Source organism: Pleurodeles waltl, chromosome 12 (genome assembly GCF_031143425.1).
Source record: "Pleurodeles waltl isolate 20211129_DDA chromosome 12, aPleWal1.hap1.20221129, whole genome shotgun sequence".
NCBI classification, from domain to species: domain Eukaryota; kingdom Metazoa; phylum Chordata; class Amphibia; order Caudata; family Salamandridae; genus Pleurodeles; species Pleurodeles waltl.
In genome coordinates, this window is record NC_090451.1 from 351,211,360 (window position 1) to 351,231,506 (window position 20,147).

General features: G+C 43.0%; 1 protein-coding gene across 1 annotated transcript in view; it reads left to right on the forward strand.

Moving 5' to 3' along the window:
* The window catches only part of RHPN2 (rhophilin Rho GTPase binding protein 2), a 220,404-nt gene that overhangs the window by 134,340 nt on the left and 65,917 nt on the right, over positions 1-20,147 (forward strand). The window contains exons 7-10 of the mRNA XM_069216541.1: positions 6,834-7,000; positions 12,647-12,834; positions 14,425-14,581; positions 15,894-16,013. Of these exons, the coding sequence (XP_069072642.1) occupies positions 6,834-7,000; positions 12,647-12,834; positions 14,425-14,581; positions 15,894-16,013 (632 nt within the window). The remainder of the gene's footprint in view (positions 1-6,833; positions 7,001-12,646; positions 12,835-14,424; positions 14,582-15,893; positions 16,014-20,147) is intronic.

Consider the following 20,147-nt stretch of genomic DNA (forward strand, 5'->3'; position numbering starts at 1 on the left):
TACACTCCATGTTAAAACGACAAGGAATAAGTATTGCATGGCTGCAAGAAACACATCTCATAGATCAGGAAGCACAAAAGCTTGCCAAAAAATGGAGGGGTCAAGTATATTATGCTAATTACTCTTCCTACTCCCACAGAGTACTGGTGTGGTTTGCCCCGGGGTTCCTGTTTGCACAGACGTACATGGAGGCTGATATTGAGGGCAGATTTCTACTGTTACAGGGCAGACTAGACGGAACAGAGGTGGTAATTGTGAACACGTATGGGCCGAATATAGAGGATGGTTCATTCAAAGGTGCAATCAGGGGAGTGGTGGCCCTGGTCGCAGATGCTAAGATTATTGTGTCCTTGATGGGGACATGGACCAACATCCTCCACGTCAAAATGCCAAACCTAAGATGACAGCACAATTGTGGGATGTAATGACCCACCTGGGCTTGAGAGACATATGGAGAGAGATACACCCAGGGTGCAGAGATTACACCTCCCATTCACAGACTAACAACACCTGCAGTAGGTTGGATCAGATATTAGTATCGGAACACATGGCCCCGGGGGCTCGGGAGGTGGCACATCTTTCTCGTTATTTGTCAGATCATGCCCCTGTGGTATGCTCATTTGAGTGGGGGAACTAACACCTACCTATCCAAATCGTGCACATTTCCTACCAACATATTGCAAGATTCACACGTAACGGAAACACTGGCAAAACACTCCATCATTACTTTACAGAAAACTGACTAGGTTCACAAAGTCGAGCAATGGAATAGAAGGCGCTGAAGCCAGTACTTAGTGTGGGCTTAACATGCAGAGTCCGTAAAGCCCTATAGGCAGAGTTGCTCCAGGAGGATAGACAGCTGACCACTTATCAGAAGCTGCCACCAGAAGACAGGGACGGGAGTGATGGCGAGGCCACAATCTACGATAAGTCTTGTCGGTGACTGAGCGACTTGAACACTAAATTGAAGTCATACCCCCAGATATTATACAGAGAGGGAGGTAGCTAAAGGAGGTTACTGGCATACATTCTATGGTGAGAGATACCCGCCCCCTACTGCGTCATGCATCTCCGAATGCATACAGGAACTGATGCCTTAGTAGAAACGCTTAAAGCTCACTTGGAAAAGGTGTACACCAGGACAAGTGAGTGGGAAATCTCCAGGCAGTGACAGCTTTCCAGCCGAATTCTATCACGCCTACACATCAAGCATTAGCCTACAGCTCTTGGAGGTATACCTAGAGGATAAAGCAAACAGGATTCTCCCTCCCCCAATAAGGGAAGGATGTATCACAATGGTGTTGAAACCTGGAATGGATCCCTCGGATCCTTCATCATACTGACACCTCACAATGATAAATACTGATGCAAAAATCCTTTGTAAACTGCTAGCACTCTGCCTTCAGACGGTGATCACACAGTTAGTACATGTTGACCAGTGTGGTTTCATACTGGGCAGGATCACCACTATGAATCTACGAAGGTTAATGTATGTGATGAACAAGACTGCAGAGTCCCTTGATGAGATCGTAGTAGTATTGGTGGACATAGCAAAAGCCTTTAACACTGTCAACTGGCAAAATCTCATGGCAGTGCTGACAGCTCTAGGCTTCGGGCCCCAATTCCGGTCGTGGATAAAACTACTATACACAGAGTCAACTGCTAAAGTAAGGGTGAGTCGATGGTGCTCAACTCCTTGGACTGTGGTCCGAGGAACACGGCAGGGGTGTCCATTGTCACCCCTGCTGTTTGCATTGGTCCTGGAGCCACGTGCATTTCGAATCAGACAGGCCCGTAGTGAGTTGGGGGATCAGAGTAGGCGACGCAACTCATCTAGGGGGTTATTCCAACTTTGGAGGAGGTGTTAATTCGTCCCAAAAGTGACGGAAAAGTGACGGATTTACCACCAGCCGTATTACGAGTCCATTATATCCTATGGAACTCGTAATACGGCTGGTGGTATATCCGTCACTTTACCGTCACTTTTGGGACGGATTAACACTCCTCCAAAGTTGGAATAACCCCCTTAGTGTCTTTGTTCGCATATGACACCCTTTTTTCCCTTAAATCTCCTAAGGAATCACTCCCTCTGTTACACCAGTTGGAGGAATTTGGGGACATCTCACATCTCAGGCCTCATATTAACTTGGACAAGTGTCTAATTTCAAGGATGGACCCCGCAGCTCTTCCTTGCCTTCTGCTGATCTGGGAAGCTGATAAATTTCGCTATTTGGGAGTAATGATAGCGACCACGCGACAGAAGTGTATGAAGTATAATATAGATTGGGTCTTAGAGAGCCTTAAGTCCTTCACTCAATTTTGGAACATGCTCCTATTTTTCTTGATCGGAAGAATAACTGTAGCGAAAATGGTCTTTCTCCACTGTTGTCTACTTTCAAGAGGGTCCTTCCAGTGCCTATATTCACACTTTACCACTTGTCTGGAGGGGCGGACGAAGTATCGTAGCAAAGGAGCACCTGCCTCTACCGACACAGGAGGGACGACTTGCTCTCCCAAACATGGAAATATACTACTTAGTATCCCAGTTGCAGCATGCTGCTCACTGGCTTACAGTAGGTGCAAACTGGGAAAAGGCACTGCTGTCAGATGGCGACAGGATGCATACATTACCTCAACTGTTGAGCTCTGGCGGCAGAATCACAGAAAAGGTTCCCTACCTCATTTCTCATACAGAGACTTTGTGGGACCACACAGTAAAGGGAATGATACGGCAGGCACCTTTCTCCAGGGAACTTCAATTCTGGGACATACCCGCTTTACATATACTGGCTGATGCAGTCGATACTGCAGCTTGGAGAGAAGGGGGGGTGTGAGACATTGGGAGATCTTTATTCCGCAGACACATGTATCACTTTTGAGGCTGCACAGAACACGTTTGCCCTGGGGGGAGGGGCAGTCTCTTCTACATACCAGTATAGTAAATATAATCAAAGAGATTAGGCCAGAATACCCCAACCCTCCACTGGCACCTTTATTACAACGGGCACTACTGGAGTTGGGGGGCTCAAAGCATCTTATGAAATATATGTACAAAGCCTTACTAGCAGATCATCTGAAACTTCAGTTTTAGGTCTAAAACTAAATGGGGGAAATATTTTGGGAAGCAAATCGACAACTCTCACTCGCATAAAATGTGCTCACTGGTACACACAGTGTCTTGTAATGCACAATTGAAATGATCACATATTAACCCCCTGCATTGTACCTACATTACACCGGTGTTACTTCACAAGATGGACCCAGCAAAATCAGATGGGTGTCCCCAATGTCACGCCCTTACAGCTACCTTTATACACTTAGCCTGCCACTGCCCATAGTCAAAACATACTGGGGCACAATACTAGAATACCTAGAGCACGCTTGCGGGATACACATTACCCAAAGCCCAATGACTACCCCACTGGGAGATATAAAATACCCCAAGACGAGGGAGATGGAATACAAATTTTCCTAACTGGCGCTACTATTGGCCAAGCGCAGGGTGGCTATGGGCTGGATGGGGCAATTGGGACCACTTATAGACCATTGGAAAAAGGATGTGAGAGAGTGGGGGGTTGAGAAGATCCGTCTGAAATGTGTTAGGACAGACAATAAAGCTGAGGCAGACATACAAACCTGGAACATACTGATACACAAATTTGTAAGCATGAGAAGAGTAGTCACTGAGGGATACCACGGAGGAGGAGTTATGACATATCAACAAAAACGCATAAAAGACAGGTGACAGTCACCAATGGGGAAGACAGGAACACAGAGTAGCGGTCTTAACACTTTGTATCTGCAGCAGAAAAAATAAATATGGTCTCATTGTAAGGATACTAATCATACCTATAATTAATGATGTCTGTCAAATTGATCCCGTTTGTTAATTAATGTTGAAATGTTTCCTACAGGCCGAGTTTGGTCTGCCATGTAATTGAAAAAGCTAATAAAAACAAATTCTGTAAAAAAAAAATGTGACAGGAGAAGCTGAATGAGAATGAAATGTTTTTAGGGGAGTTGGTGAAGACAACTATAGAAGGCTAGCCAAGGGATAACCACTATGGGATGCTCACTAGTAAGGCTGCAGTCCAGGAACATGAATGGCACCAGGAAACAGCAAGTGATCATTTAGAAAGACAGGATGAGTACCTATTGAGTGTTGTACAGGTGATGCCTACAGAGGTGAGAAAATGCTAAAACTGTTGGCTGACCAAGGTTGTCAGGAATTATAAGGATACAGGAAAGATGATTATAATGAGTTGGTAGGCATTTAGATTTGTGTGGCATTGGTGTTAGTATACTGGCTAGCAGGGAGGCAGGTAAAGATAATAAGAAGTGGCACCACACAATACACTATTCTAAGGTTAAAGTTATATATTTTGGCTGACAGAAAACTGACGAAATGTGGCATATTGAGGGCCCCAGACTAAGACTGCTTATTTAGGCGTGCAGTTTAATGAATGTCTAACATGAAGGAAGCACTTTGGTATGTTGTATATCAGGTTAGCTGCAGTTATAAGAGCCTTTTTATGTTTTAATGTCAAGGTTGGTGGCTTTGATTACTTGCAGTAATTTGAAACTTTTAAGCAAAATGGCTCCACTTTTTCCACTCTGCTTCTGCCTAGGGATGGGATACTTTAGCCTATTGAAAAATACAGAATTCAGATTCGTAGCAAAAGGCAAAAATGTACCCCAATGAAATTGATTAAGTTTGACTTTTGCATTTCAGAGGTTCACTGATACACTTCTAGCTATTGTGAAAATATAAAGTTTTTAGGAGTTGATGTTAGCAAGTAATGCTCTTATATTGTTGTGTTTTAGGCAATATGCGCTTGAATTAGGATTTGATTTGTGGTTATTTTTAATGAACATTGAAAGAACATTGATTAAGAAAATGCCAAAAAGTTGTGCATCCAAAAAAGCTACAAAGAAGATAAGGCTACTCTTGTGAAAAACAAAATGTGCCTTTTACTCCAGGTTTGTTTTTGGTGATAACTGGCATCATTATTTACCCCACAACCCAACTCAGCTAGTAGCACCGAAATGCTTTGAATATTTTGATTCTACAACAGTTATGGCTGCTTCTACTGCCCTGATCAGAGGCGTTCCCTGTGCAGATATTTGGTGGATGGCCACTTGGTCTTTGCTGCATACTGTCATGCCACACGTTTGCCTGGTGGTTTAAGCGATAATTGATGGCTACTGTGCTAGAGCTGTTCTCTCTGTATTTCTTCTTTGATAAGCACTATTCAGTCCCACCTCCCAGCGGGTGCTGCTCTGAGCTTTATTCACAAGGAAAGGAACTTGCAAGAAGAAGTGTCCACCAGAAGACAAAGTTACCTTCAGCAATGTTATTTTGTGGGGGTACTATATCTTCCTTTAGAGTCTTCACTGCCCCACTCCTCCCCTTCTGAAGCAGTGCTAGTTCTAATATCTTCCAGGTTATCTAGCTGTTTTAAATTTCAATGTATGATAATCTACTGTTAAGCTTGTCCGTCTGGTTCTTCTTCACATGCCTCATTTGGGTTGAAAAAAATAAAGAATTGTCAACAGTGGACCAGGAAGCACCCTACATACACCAGTGTTGTCACCTCTGAGGGAGCTGAAGCCGTGACCAGAGTTCCAAAACATCAAACATCACCTGGTAACGGGGAAGAGCTACAGTTAGAAGAAAATATTTACTGCTTCAGACTAGTGTATTGACATATTCACAAGGTGAAGCCACTGGGAAGTCATTTTATCCAACAGAAATATAGTTACTGTAGGTGACTAATTTTTCTTCCAGACAATAGCAAATCATATACTATTCCATCGAAAAATCTGAAAGTGTATTGTGCCCTGTGTTAGCCTGTTCAACATTAAGGGCCTCATTATGAGTCTGGCGGTCTTCAGACCGCCTGACCCTCGGAGGCAGTCGGATCGCCGCGATCGTGACGGTCCAACCGCCATATTATGACTGTGGCGGTAAGGTCCGACCGCCGACACCACCAGGCTGCCTACAGCCTGGCGGTCCCGGCGGTTGTAATCCGCCAGGCAGTGCTGCAAGTAGCGCTGCCCTGGGAAATACAAGTCCCAATACCGCCAGCCTTTCCGTGGCAGTTACACCGCCATGGAAAGGCTGGCGGAATGGGTGGTTTTGGGGGGTCCCTGGGCGCCCCTGCACTGCCCATGCACTGCCCATGCACTTGACATGAGCAGAGCAGGCCCCCCATCGCGCATTCCACTGCCTGAATTATGGGCATTGAAATGCGCGACGGTTGCTGCTGCATCCCTGCACTGCCACATTATAGCCGGCTCAATTACGAGCCGGCTGCAATGTTACGGCCCTGTTTCCCGCTGGGCCGGTTTGCGGAAACACTGTTTCCACCCGCTGGCTCAGCGGGAAACTCAAAATAGGGCCCGGGGGGGGGGTTTAGCCCGCAATGGCAGTATGATTTTGATGGGTGGCCTCCGCCTCCCGCCAAACTCATAATGAGGCCCTAAGTGTGGTGTTAATGTTCTGCTGGCCAAGGTTGCAGTTCTTGCTCCATTAACAGTGTCTACCACGTGGATTAAACATTTTTTAAAGGTATGGGCTGAAATTCTTGCTTCCTAGGGAGCGGGCCTGTATTTTCACTATTATACTTGGAAATTGTGGGAATGATTTGATGAGAATGTGGTAAGGTTTTGCATCCTGAATTGTCTTTGAAGGTCAAACATGAAAACAAAAGATCTGCTTTTAACAGATGATAACACTATACTTTCCAATCACTGATAGCTATGAGGCACTTACCCTTTGTATAAAACCTATGCAAAAAGTCACATTTGTTTTCTGTTTTTTTTTTTTCTAGGTATGATTCCTTTACAGGAGTGCCGGTGTGTCAGCAAAATATAGCATTAGAAAAAGCCAGTGTTCTATTTAACATTGGGGCTCTATACACGCAGATTGGCACAAGATGTAACAGGCAGACGCAAACAGGACTTGACGATGCAGTCACTGCGTTCCAGAAAGCTGCAGGTATGAGAAGTGGTGAGAAGGGGTCATGTGTAAAATCCAGTGTGTAGTAGTATGTTAAAACTATGTTTTCTGCTGCTTTCTCACAAGTGGCCTACTTTAGTGAGGGGTGAACTGGGACATAAGGCCTTACTTAATATAAAATGTTTGACAGTATTTGTTATTGCGATAAACTGTAGGAGTTGCCCTTGTAGAATGAGTAACCAGTAGTCAATGTCACTTTCTCAAGCTCAGGGATACACCATAAGGGCAAGTTGGTAGTGTATTTGTTTTCATTCTGCTCAGTGCAGTATGCCAGCAAAGATATGCCACCTCTGGGAAAAGGTGGGTAGGTGGCGTGATTCTGTCTGTGTGAAAGAGACTTAATAAACTTGCCATTTGTTGAGAGTTGTACACTCCCCCTTCAGCTGCAGCTGGGGTAACTGGTCACTTGATTCAACCTCTGCTACCTTCAGTGGAAACAGACAGATTTAACATTGTATATGTATATCTCTCACACCGTGCAATAATTCTTCAGGGATTGTAGGGGGTCGACCAGGTGAGTCTCTGTGTCTCAAAAGTATAACAGTATATCAACCGTGTATTGGGAGGTATATGAATCAATCACCCTGCCCTACTGTATCCCATCTGTATGAACATCACCACATGTGGTTCCATTGTAGCAAAAACAACGGGAGAGAGCATGCAGCGTGGAGTGCACCTCTCATCCGTATCTGCACAAGTGTCCTTTTCCGTCTTGTAGTGTACAATAATCTAAACTGTTTCATTATTTCAAGTTCTAGTCTCATTTTATGTAGTGCAACAAAGAGGTATACCCAGTCTACTGAGTCAAAGACATTCTCCTTTTCAATTACTGCAACTGCCAGGATGCCATACAGCCACCCATCATAAGGGAAAGTAGTTGGATGTTTAATGTGGTATTCCTTGATGGCTAGTCTGGGTGTACCAGATCTTTCAGCAATGACAGCAATCTTTTAGCTAAAACCTTACCCAGGATCTTGCAGTCAGAATTCAGTATAGGAAGGAAGCTGTGTGATTCCACCCCCAGAGGACTGGGCTGCTGTTTGAGAAGGGGGTATCATCAGTACTTCACTGGTGATGAGCAGAAGATGCCCTTTGTCCCTGGCCTCCAAGTACTTTTTTAGTAGTCTGAGGACCAGGAAGCCACTGTAGGTGGCATACAAGTTGGTAAGGAATTCTTCAATTCCAGGCATTTTACCTGGTGCCAGCTCCCTCGTTACAGCTTTCATCACTTCTAGGTGGAGAAGTTAGGTCTAGTGTCTCTTAGCTTATGTCAATGTTAATGTGGCAGGTGAGATATGCTCTAGGTGTTCCACTCAACTCCTGGGGCAGGACATTGCGCTGCACTGCGAATAAGTAACTGTAAAAAGTATTCATTCTTTCATGTATCTCAATTTGGGTGTTCACTGTTTCATTGGGTTAGACCGATGAAACAATAATTGGTCGATGTGAATAGTCATCCCTAAGCAACCAGGCTAATAGCCTGCCTGTTTTGTCTGCTTCACTCTGTTGTCTGGTCATGAAGTGCCTGAAATCATGTACACACTGGCTTTCTGTTGTACCTTTATAAGTTTTTGTGTGAATCAGGTGGGGTTTTATTTGTTCCCACTTTTTCTCTGTAAAGCAGTTTTTACCTTGTATGATGTCTGCATACACATCCCTTTAGGTACACTTTGAATGCCTCCTATTCAGTCTTAGCATTGCTATCTGCACCTGTGTTATCTTTGAAATATTGAACTGTATGCTTCTTAATAGTTTTGTGAAACGAAGCATCATGGAGCACCTTGGGATGTTGTCTCCTGGTGGAGAAGCATGAGCCATATTTTCTCCAGTGTATGTGAAGGAGCACCGTATTGTGCTCTTGTGCTGTCCGGCAGAGGTGTTCAACATGTAGCGTAGTCCCCTGTAAATATTCAGGGCAAAGAATCATAGCGTCTCTGGATTTTTTATTGTGTATAAATAAGTAGTGTGTGAATTCAGTTGAAATTGGATGTAACTTTCTGCATGTGTCTCAGTCTCCAGTTGTGATGGCGGTATCTAAAGCCTTCTGCGTACTTGATTACCTGAGGGCCAGGCATAGGGGGACGTGAAGTGCCTACTGCTTTGGTATGTAGAAAATTAAAATCACCTGTCCACATGGAAGGAGTGCAGGTCAGCTCTATGAGGTGGGGTGTTAATGTGTCCAGGTATTTCTAGTGTGCCAATGTGGGAGCCCATACACTGACCATTAGGCCTACCATCAAGGTTTCTTTTGCTAATGGTGTATCTTCCCTGTTGGTTCACCCTGGTTTGTTTTTCCTCATATGCCAGCCCTGGTTTAATTCATATCAATGTGGTAAGAGCATACAATATACGAGGAATACCTTGTATAGAATATTTGTCCCCTCCATCTCTTTTAAATGTTGGAGCTCCAAGTCGTGGCTAAGTGTGTCTCTTGTAGACAGGCAGTAGCTACATTGCTTCTTCTTAAATAGTAATCAACATGAAAAATAAGTAATGATTTACATTCCCAGTGTTGGTTCGCCGTGGCCCTGTCGTGTACAGTGCAAATTACAACTTGCATGTCCACTGACAAAAACCTCCTTTGTAATGTTAAGCTTCAGTTTAAATCATAACACTAACATCCCACCCTTGACTCGGTTCTGAATTACTGGAGTCCTCTCCCACTAATGCAGAAACATCTTGACCCTTACAGGGATCGGACAGGCACTTTAATGTGGCAGTGTGATGAAGGAAGGGGTGTAGTTGAAAGGCAAAATCTGCATCTTGGTGCACACCAGCCTTGAGATTAGCTATAGGCAATAAGGTAGGTGTTTTGCCCACATTGCCGTTGCCAGTTGTACCCCGATGACGCAATAGCTTCCCACACCAATGGTATGTCAACTGTGCTGAGCCCCACTCTGCCACGAGGGACCCATGCTTATTGAAAATTTAACTATGCCAGTGACCTCACACAACAATACATAAACCTGACGAGTAGAGGTGGCACAGCAAACATGGGCATGGCTTTCGGAATTGGCCGAGCTCCTCCTCTTTACTGCTACAGTTGGAAAATGTTTTTTCCCTGGTCTCAGAGTCCATTATATTGGTGAAGCCCTGACATTCAGTTTTTCTCCATGTTATTATCCTCTCTAGTTTCACTTTTTTTTCCGGCATTCGCTTGTTCCGTTGTTGACTTTTTGAATGTCAGGAACTTTGATTTCCACAGCTTTCTCCTGGGTCCCCATGGTTGGGACTAGGAGTAGGGATGCATCTCTGCCACTTACTTTTCTGTCCACTCTCTGCCCTCTACTGGGTCTGTAAAGAAGTAGGACTCTCCACCATTTATTACTCTCAACTTGGCAGCATATAATTTAGATTCAAAATACCTAGGGTCTGCTTGACTTTGTTTAATTTGTTGTGCTGCAGCTAGACAGCTGCCACATAGTCTGGAAATATGAAGATTTTACTGTCCTGAATTTTGTGTGGGCCATTTTTGTGCACCAGTTGGTTGAAGAGGGCTGGCACGGTCTCTATCATTAAAGAATTGCGAGGAGCACCTGGGGCTGTTGGTTTTCAATAGGATTAAATGGGCTTATTCTATAGAGAAGCGTTTGGACAGGTTCTCCTCAGCAAACCTGTGAGGAAAAACAATTTTCATTGAACAATTCCATGAAGGGGTCCTGTTTTTAATTCAGTCAGGCCAATCAGTCTCACATTGTTCCTTCTTGAGTGCCCCTCAGCTCTACACTCCGAGAAGCTTATGCACTCAACCAGGAGCACTGACCTGTTCCTGAAGTTCGCCTAGCACAGGCTGTACTTCGAAAAGGGTTAGCCTATTTTCTTTAATTCTGTTGGATAATTTTTGCTGATCACCGCATAGAAGTGATATGTTGGTAGCCACAGTGTCTATTTCAATTTCAAGAGCTTCTTAAGTGTCCTTGATGGCACTATGGCTCTATGTTATCTTGTAGAAGCATGTTAGCCAAAGTGCATCTCTCCTCAGCATCAGCCATCTAAGGTGCTAGGTCTGGGTGAGATAGTTAGTTCAGAGCACTGTGATTTGAACCTACCCATCCTTCTAAGGGATGCTTCACTAAGTCAAGTAGAGTTACTAAAGAGTGTTCTAATGGAAACACAACTCACCACTCATCATGGTGTCACCAGTGGCAAAGACAGTAGTGGTCAGCTTTCAACTTCATCACAAACAAATTGATGGTAGGCTCACTAGACTGCAGTGGGTGGGGGGGTGGCGGGGCCTGCAAGAACTTTAGTCACTCAGTAAATCTTGCCAGGACAGCTCTGGGATCCCAATTGACTTCTGCTAGTTCTGCATTTAAGGCTCAATACCCTGTTCCTTGCACATGGCACAGGTAGTTAAAGATGTTGAGGCCAGGCCACTCCAGAGTCTCAACGTGTTTGGGGCCCATTCACCAGAACTTTTAATAATCCTCTGAACCCACCCAAGTAGTTATATCAGTGTCAGGAGGCTGTTGTGAGTGCCCATCAGGAGAAATAAGACCAGGGGATACCAAGGTAGAGGCACAGCTGTCGCCCCAGTGTCCGAAGCAGAGGGCAGGTCCATCAGGGTGTAATGTCCACATTGACATGGGTCCAGGCACTCTCACTCCCCTCTTCAGCAGCACTCAGTGCAGCATGAGTGCCACAACCCACCAGCAAGTCACATACAACTCCGGTTGATTGTTGCCTTCCACTAAGGAAATGGTCTCATGCTGTGGCTTCTTCTAGCGATCAACAGCCCACTTAACCCTCGACAGAGTCAGTGCCTCTCTGGCCTGTCGTGACTCGCTGCTCAGCTGCCTCAGACCACCAAGTCTTCGTCTCCGGGCATGATCCTAGTATTCAGTCACTTTGGGGGATCAGTGTCCGACAAGGATGGAGGCTGGAGAGGAGTTGCCACATCGGTCAGCACCTCTCCAATGTGGCACCGGCCCTGCCTGCTTCTGCCCCCACCCATGTTGCAGGGCTCAGAAGCAGAAAGGAACCCGTGGTTGCCCAAGTCTTCATTCTCTGCTTGTCAGTCTGATGATAGCTTATAGCATCTTGCCATTTGGTAAGATGAAAGACGGCAGGATTTTAATTTGCTCTCCCAAAGCTCACTCCATGTTGAGCATAATGAACGTTTTTTCAACCAGCTGCCGGAGCACATTCATTTCACTGCCACGCAACCATGTTTCCAGCCTCTGCTCTCCCTGGGCGCCATGTTTAATGAGCTCCGCAAAGGTTTTTTTTGTTGTTTCAAAACAAAGCTTTGAAAACGGATTTAGTTTTTGAAAACCGAACTGCAAATGACCATATGTTTCTTCCAGCACAAGGTGGTGATTTCTTCGATTTCCTGTTGAGAACTGCCAGGATTTTCTTCTGGCGGTCCTGAATAAGAAAAAAGTATGTCGGAAAGTCTGCCCTGCATGTGATGCATGGTCTGATTTGGATTGACCTATTGCTTTCCTGCAGTGGCATTACTGAAAGATTCAGGGAAGTGAGCATAAATTAATCAACAAGTCATCTCACCATAGGTATTATTTTAATGTTGCATGTCATTGATTACCCTTAGTTATCGGTTATTACTTAAAGTATGTTCAGTGTAATTGTATTCAGCTTGAATAACGTTGAACATTATTCTTTCAGGTGTTCTAAACTACTTAAAAGAGACATTCACTCACACGCCTAGTTATGACATGAGCCCTGCCATGCTGAGTGTTCTTGTAAAAATGATGCTTGCGGAAGCTCAGGAATGCTTCTTTGAGAAAATAAGCCTCACGGGAATACGGAATGAATTTTTCACACTTGTGAAAATCGCCCAAGAAGCAGAAAAGGTTTGTTTATAAATTATTGCTAATCTATGTTACTCTTTTTTGCAAATAACTAATATTTCACACGTATTCAAAGAGCCAATTTGACACTTAGCAATGATATTTGCTTACTTTGACAGCAAATATCAAAATAACAGAATATCAATTTACATTTTGATCCAGTACATTGATTGGTCATCTGCATACACACTTCACATTAGCGTGCCACTTAGTGTGCAAGTTATGAAAAGAGATATTGGAATTTACTAATGTCATACAAACCTAATCCGAAATGAACCTGTATTGTGTGATCACGGCATGACAAAAATGTCTTTGTAGAAATGAGCTACAGGAATCACCTCTGTTTATAGTTAGAAAAAAATAGACTGTTTCTTTGCAGTTTATTTTAAGTGTTCGAGATTTTTGCAAGACCTGGCATTTATCATTAGCAAATCCAAAATAGCAGTCAAGAGATTAAGAAAAATAATTATTGCAAACACAACTATTTTTTAATTCAGTGCTAGTAACCCCTTATCTTGAGTATCATATTTGTATTGTGACACATTGGTGGATGGCAAATAAGTAATTATGGATCAGGCAGGTTGTTTCGGAAATCGCAGAAAATGTGTGCTACTCAGCAGTGTGTACAAAAGATTATAATATAGAGCTAAAAATTATATTTGCACAGAGGTAATTCCAATTGTGTGACCCTTCATGTATCAGGAAGATGGGATTCTGAGCAGCTTCTCGTGCTGCTGAATTCCTACCAAGTGAGACATGAAAGTACATATGCATGTAGAGACATTCACAAAGTGCATGCCTGCCTACAAAGCAAGAAAGTGCTGCACATCGCTGGGCAGGAAGAAGAGTGGGCCTGGTGATGCTATTGCTCCGGCTGTTGCCTAGCTCATCAGACTAACTGACTTTGCTGGGCAGCTATGACTGAGTGTTTATGGTTATTGCTGTGAAGCCGATGCAGCAGTTCTTAAAGGTGATGCAAGTGGATAGATGGGGCCAGTATAATCCTTATATGGTAGTTGATTTATTGTCATAATTATTCAGTCTTTTGGTCAAATAGTGTGGCTTGGATGATGCTCTTTAAGGGGTCTGATGTGGCCTGTGACCCATTATGTAGAGTTTGAAAGGACAAAGCCTGTACAGCAGATCTGACTTCTGATTCACGAAGAACATGTAGAATTCATGCTAGATGGAGTTTTGCATTTTTGCAGTGGCACCAGTATTGATGTGGAATGCCTTGCATTCCCCTTTGCCCACAAGCTATGGGGTGAAATCCTCCAGGTTTACTGTTGAGAGCCTGCCTTTCTTTGTCCTTATTTCTGCCATAGTTGATATTCCACAGACTCATGACAAAGCATTTTAATAAATCCACTATGTCCTCCTCATTCAACATTTATCCCAGTCATCATAGCCCATATCTCTATCCCACATGTATCCATCCACATTAGTCTTAGGTGACTTGGACATGGCGTGACTTTTTCAAAGCTAAACTGAGCTATTTCCATGCACCTACATGGATAACTAAAGTTGTTTACATTTACCTTTGCTAGAATCTTGGAACACCTAACCATACCTTTGTGATTTTTTTTTTTTTAGGTCAGTGATGCGTATACACAAATCTACAATGCAATGAGCCAAGAACCAATAAAGGAGAACATCCCTTATTCATGGTCCATCATGGCACAAGTGAAGGCAGAACATTACAAAGCTCTAACGCATTATTTTGTTGCCACAATACTTATTGACCATCAGTGTAAGTGTTCTTCATTATTTACAGTAAAAACATGCTCTTGTTTATCTATTGTTACGTCTTACTATTGTTGTATCGTCTTGCAACCTACTTTCATGTTAAAATTATACAAAATATAATTTAGTTACACCTTGCCTGGTGGGGGAGGCCTTTAGCCCTGGTGGCAGCTAATTTCCTATAGGAAGGTCACTAAGCTTGGGGCTAAGGGTATGAATTTAAAAGAAGGAAATAGCTAAAGCCCTTTAAGGTGGACATGAGGAAGTGTTGGTGTGGAAGGAGATGTTTGTTGTTTACACTTTGGGAAATGTGTTACTGAGCTGTGGGCAACATTGAAGTCGGCCTCTTCAGAGTATCTTTGTCAATGGTATATACAAATGAGAGAAAATATTGTCCTGATGGTATGGCAGACAGATTAACTTTCTTGTCATTTGGGGGCAGGGGATACAGTGGACTATGGCAGTTGGATTACACAATAGGGGCATGTGCTCATTAGTGTTTAGAGCACAGGAGTGGTGAGAACCAGCAGTGAGGCTCTGCCCAATGTGGTGAAGGAACATGTCAGTGCAGATACTAGATCGCAGGAGTGAATTGCATAGTTGAAAAGTTCACTTCTGTTTGTGAATGCTCGTGCTTGTCCCCTTAGGTGGCAATTATGACATTGCTGGGTTCCCCTAACTACAGGAGGGGAGCTTGTTGGACTGCCTGCTGAGGGTCTTACTGCATAAATGCACAGAGTAAATTCATGACTGGCAGAGTGGAGGCAGTGGTAGTCCTGAATGTCCTGTCTGAGTTAGTCAGTCAGGTAAGGGTTATGTAAATTCATGAACACTTCCTCCAGGGCTGCAGTTCAGCTCCCTTCAGGGTGCATGCCATTAGGAAAGCCCTGCCAAAGCATGGTCTTCTAAGGATGTGACAGGCCATATGAATAATGGAGGAGAAGGACTGGCCTGCAATGGGTTCAGCACGGGCCACTGGCAGGTACCTAACTGTGGAAGTCTGGTCCTGCAACTACTCAGAGGGATAAAGTTCCCATGGAAATAGGAGGGCACAGTTAGTAGACATTTAAGTTTTTAAAGTGGTATATTGAGCCTTATATCATAATTCAAATTTCCTGTTAGCCTTATGAAGGAATAAAACCGAGCTAAACCTGCCTATTTTCAGACATTTGTTATATAGTAAACAATTACTGTAGGTACAAGACAATGTGTGTAAGCCATACTAAATGGGCATTTTCTGATTTTAGCCTAGGCCTTGCTATGTTCCTGAGAAAACACCATTGTAAATAAATATAATTGGCCAGTGTGTTCTTTTTCAGTGACTTTAAGCGACGATGAAGACAAACAGGAGAAAGCCTTGTCACAGTTGTATGACCGCATGCCAGAGGGATTAACCCCCTTGACAATACTAAAGGATAGCATTCAACGAACACAACAAGGTAGGTATGCAAATGGAAAATATTTGTCAAATTTGAATAGTACAGTGCATATTCTTTTAACAAAGGGAATTTTCAAACAATCAAATAAATTCAAATCAAAATTATTTTTGGCCTGTGGTTGTATTTAAGGAAGGGTCTGGCAGGAGAGAGAATTGCTAAAACATATCCCTCTGAAACTTGCCTTAAATCCATTACATTTCCTTGCAGCCCATTGCAAGGAGTAGACTTTTGTGTTCTGAGCGCACCAGTCAAGTATGACTTCTTTCACAACATCCTGTTTCCTTGACCACCACTACTCCCAAATTCGAGCAATCAGTCACCAAAAGAATGAGCAGTTTGCCCATGATCTGCGTAAGTCAGCCCATCATGATTATGCAACTACACAGGTAAAAGGATGTGCCAGTGCAGGAGTTATGAACATTCACCTGAACATATTGAGACTCATCAAAAAGTGTGCGGCTTCTGTTGGATTATGGGCAAATACATTCATAACTGTTATGCAAGTTAATAAATTAACTGCTGAATCCTGAACTCCGTGAAAGATGTAAGCTCCTTAGTGGAGGTGACAAGATGTAAAGAATAGAAATGTGACACCAAAACATTATTAAGCTTTTTGTTCATGGACAGTGCAGTCTTTTACAACCAATATTTATTTTTCATAGCACTTTGCGGTGAATTATTTTTTTTAACTACTTATCTTTTCTTGCCTTGACATTGTTTGTTATGTTAGTGGTGTGCACTGCGGGAGATGCTGATATCGAGTATCATTAAAAAAACTAGTAATATGGAGCATACTATTACATAAATATGTTTGCCATACAAAAGCTCCCTTAAAAAAGGAAATTCTTAAGGTACGTCCTTAAATGTATTTGGTTATCAATCACTGTGATAACCACAGCATGTGTTCCACAGTTATGGTCCAACAGAGGGCAAGTGGTGATCATCACATACTCTGCTAACCAGAGCAGGAATATTCCACATCTTTGGTCCAAAAGACAATTGATGGTCGCATTCTCTCTTCTTGTACCACCTGATAAGCAATTGCAAGTTCAAGCTGTAGGTTGATATAGGGCCAAATCTGGTAGAGAGGTATGCTTGATCTTTACTGTACCCTGTGTGAGGCATAAGATCTACAAGCCAACCCTTGTAAATAATAGCCAGTGTTGGTGGTGCAAAACAAGTATCTTGTACTTTCTGATTATTAGTTTTAAGGCAAGGTGTCAAGCTTTCTTTGAAACACCTCACTGATTTTGTTGGTATCCAAGACAAAGCAAGTGTATATACAATTTGAACGCTTTTAGTAGTCATAAATTATTAACATTGTATAAGTTAAAAAAGCTTAAAACATAACTTAGGAATACATTCAGTATTTGAGAATATAGTTAGCACTTTCACTGAACGGCAAGGGCTTTCCAAATCTGTAGCCATTTAATTAACTTACAGGCATGTAATTAAGCTAAATATCTAATTTAATTTAATTTTTATAGGTAGACCAATTAACTTTGCATGTAAATAGTACACTAAGGGCCAGATGTAGCAATTTCCGATTTTGCGAATCGGAAATTGCAAGTCAGTGCGACTCGCAATTTCCGATTCGCAAAATCGGATGCAGTACGGTGTCTCAGACTCCGACTGCGAGTCGCTATGGGGTCGCAAAGACCCACCTCATTAATATTAATGAGGTGGGTTGCATTTTGTGACCCCATAGCGAGTCCCTGCACTCACAGGGATGGTGGCCTGCTGAAGTCAGCAGACCTCCATGTCTGTGACTGCTTTTTAAATAAAGCAGTTTTTAAAATTTATTTTGCAGCCCGTTTTCCTTAAAGGAAGACGAGTTGCAAAATAAAAACAAGCATTTACAATGCATCGGGTCTCGCGTTTGCTCATGTTAGAGCTGATCACGTTGTAAACTCCTAACCCGACTTTTCACCTATCGGGCAAAACTGAATTTATGTACATAACCCGAAAAAGTGAAATCAAGTACGTAAAGCGCTCGACTTCTGCCAAGCGAGATCGGGCTCGTAAATTAGAGAAAAAAAAGTCCACGAGCCCGATGGAAAACAGCGAGCCTCGCATGTTTTCTGTACTTGGTCGCTGCGCTGGAGGAGGGCTAGCCACCGGAAAAGGCATGCCATATGCGTGCCTTCGACTAATGAAAGCAAGCAGATTTTATTAGGGAAGCCCACCAACCAATAAAAAACACTGATGTGAAGTTGACAGGGCTCCGAGCCCTTTTATAAATACAAAAGAGTCTCCCTGCGAAACGCATGCGCGAGCGCATGCAACGCAGGCTCGACCCTAAAAATAACGAAACTTTTTGGTTTCGGTTTTTCAGAGTAGGCAGTGGTCCATTGGACCACTGCCTGCTCTGAAAACCCTTATTGGCAACATTCACAAAGGAGAAGGGGTCCCATGGGGACCCCTTCCCTTTTGCGAATGGGTTACCACCAGTGTGACACTGGTGGTAACTGCGAATTGCTTTGCGACCGCATTTGCGGTCACAAAGCAATTTAGCATAGCGATGCGAGTCGCAAATAGGAAGGGAACACCCCTTCCTATTTGAGAGTCGCATTCACAATTTGCGAGTCGATACCGACTCGCAAATTGTGAATGTGCATCGCAAAAGGCATTTTGCATGGCGCAAACTGCGATTTTCGCAGTTTGCACCATGCAAAATGCTTTCTACATCTGGCCCTTAGATATGAATCCTTATTTACTATGTCCAGGCTAACATTTAAGTACTTACATCATACCTGAAAACTGTTATGTTGCATGTAAAAAAAATAATGTGTGTCTGGTCTGTCATGACAAGCTTATTTGCATACGCAAGGCAGGCCAGACTCTGCACCATGATTTGGCAAGGCAGAGTATTGGGCAGCTTTGCAGAGACCACCCGGGTAGGCACATTAGCAGCATACAAATTGAAGAGTTGGAAGGTGAAGCCACCGCCTTGTTTTTAATTATTTAGGGATGGTATTCTCATCCACAGTTGACACCCACGTCTCCCAAGAAAAACAGTCCCATATATGTCTATGTAAAGTGGCCAATATATTCAGTTGACTGTGGTCGATTCTCATTGAAATCACGTTTCTGCATAGCATTTCCCGGTTTGCCAGAATTAAACATGGCATGAAAATGCACAAATTAAATTTACAATGCCCACTTTGCCTCAAAGGCATACATAAGCCAGTCTGTAACACAGGCACCAGTACCCTGATCAGCAAGAATTGTTGCCTGATTTACTGGGTACAAGACATGTTTCTTTATCTAGCTGACAGTTTACCACACTGTCCATTCGGCAAAAAATGTGCAAATGCCATCACGTAGGAAGTATGATGTATGACCTTGGACGATTCAACTCTTCTTAATTGTTATGGTGAACTACTACTGCACCATGTCAGCTCAGTAGTCGAATTTTAATTACAACAATTTACTTAAATAAAATGCATAAATTCATTGCCACCATTAGGGCATTGTTTAAGATGAATATTTGACAGCCACAGAGGACAGAACTCTGGAAGATTTTGAACTCTGTATTTGTTTTGCTAAGTCTCCCATGTTAATTTGTGGCATGTTTCTGAATCCCCATGCCCTTCCTGACTTTTGATAATTCTCCCATATAAACTGACACTTTTCCTCAGAAAACGGTAAAGTGTTGCAACTAGCTCGGTGAGAAGGGACACATGCAGATATTTGCCAAAAATGGCAATCCTCCTCGAGGCTTAACTAATTTAGTCTATGTTATATTATTCTTTTCGAACAATTGATTTCTATATACTCTCTGAGCAGAGCCAACCTGATGCTGCCCAGAGGCCCTGTCATTTTAAACACTGTTTTTTGTTTGGGAAAACTGTCTGCACACACTCCTGCTGAGATTAAAAATGCATTATCAGTACTTAAGTAACAGCTCAAAGGTAAAACTCCCCAAACCGGGCACATTTATTCTAAGTGCTTTATTGTGTTTTGACAGATTTGTCTTCTTTGTTCTTCTAAACTTCATTGACTGACAGTCAGTAAATAAACTGGCTGTAAAAGAAAGGTTTTACAAAAAATGTAAGCATTTTGTCACCTCCATGTTGACAGTGGTTTTTAGGTGAGGAAAGGCTTAGGAACTCTTTCCTCAATGTAATTTGT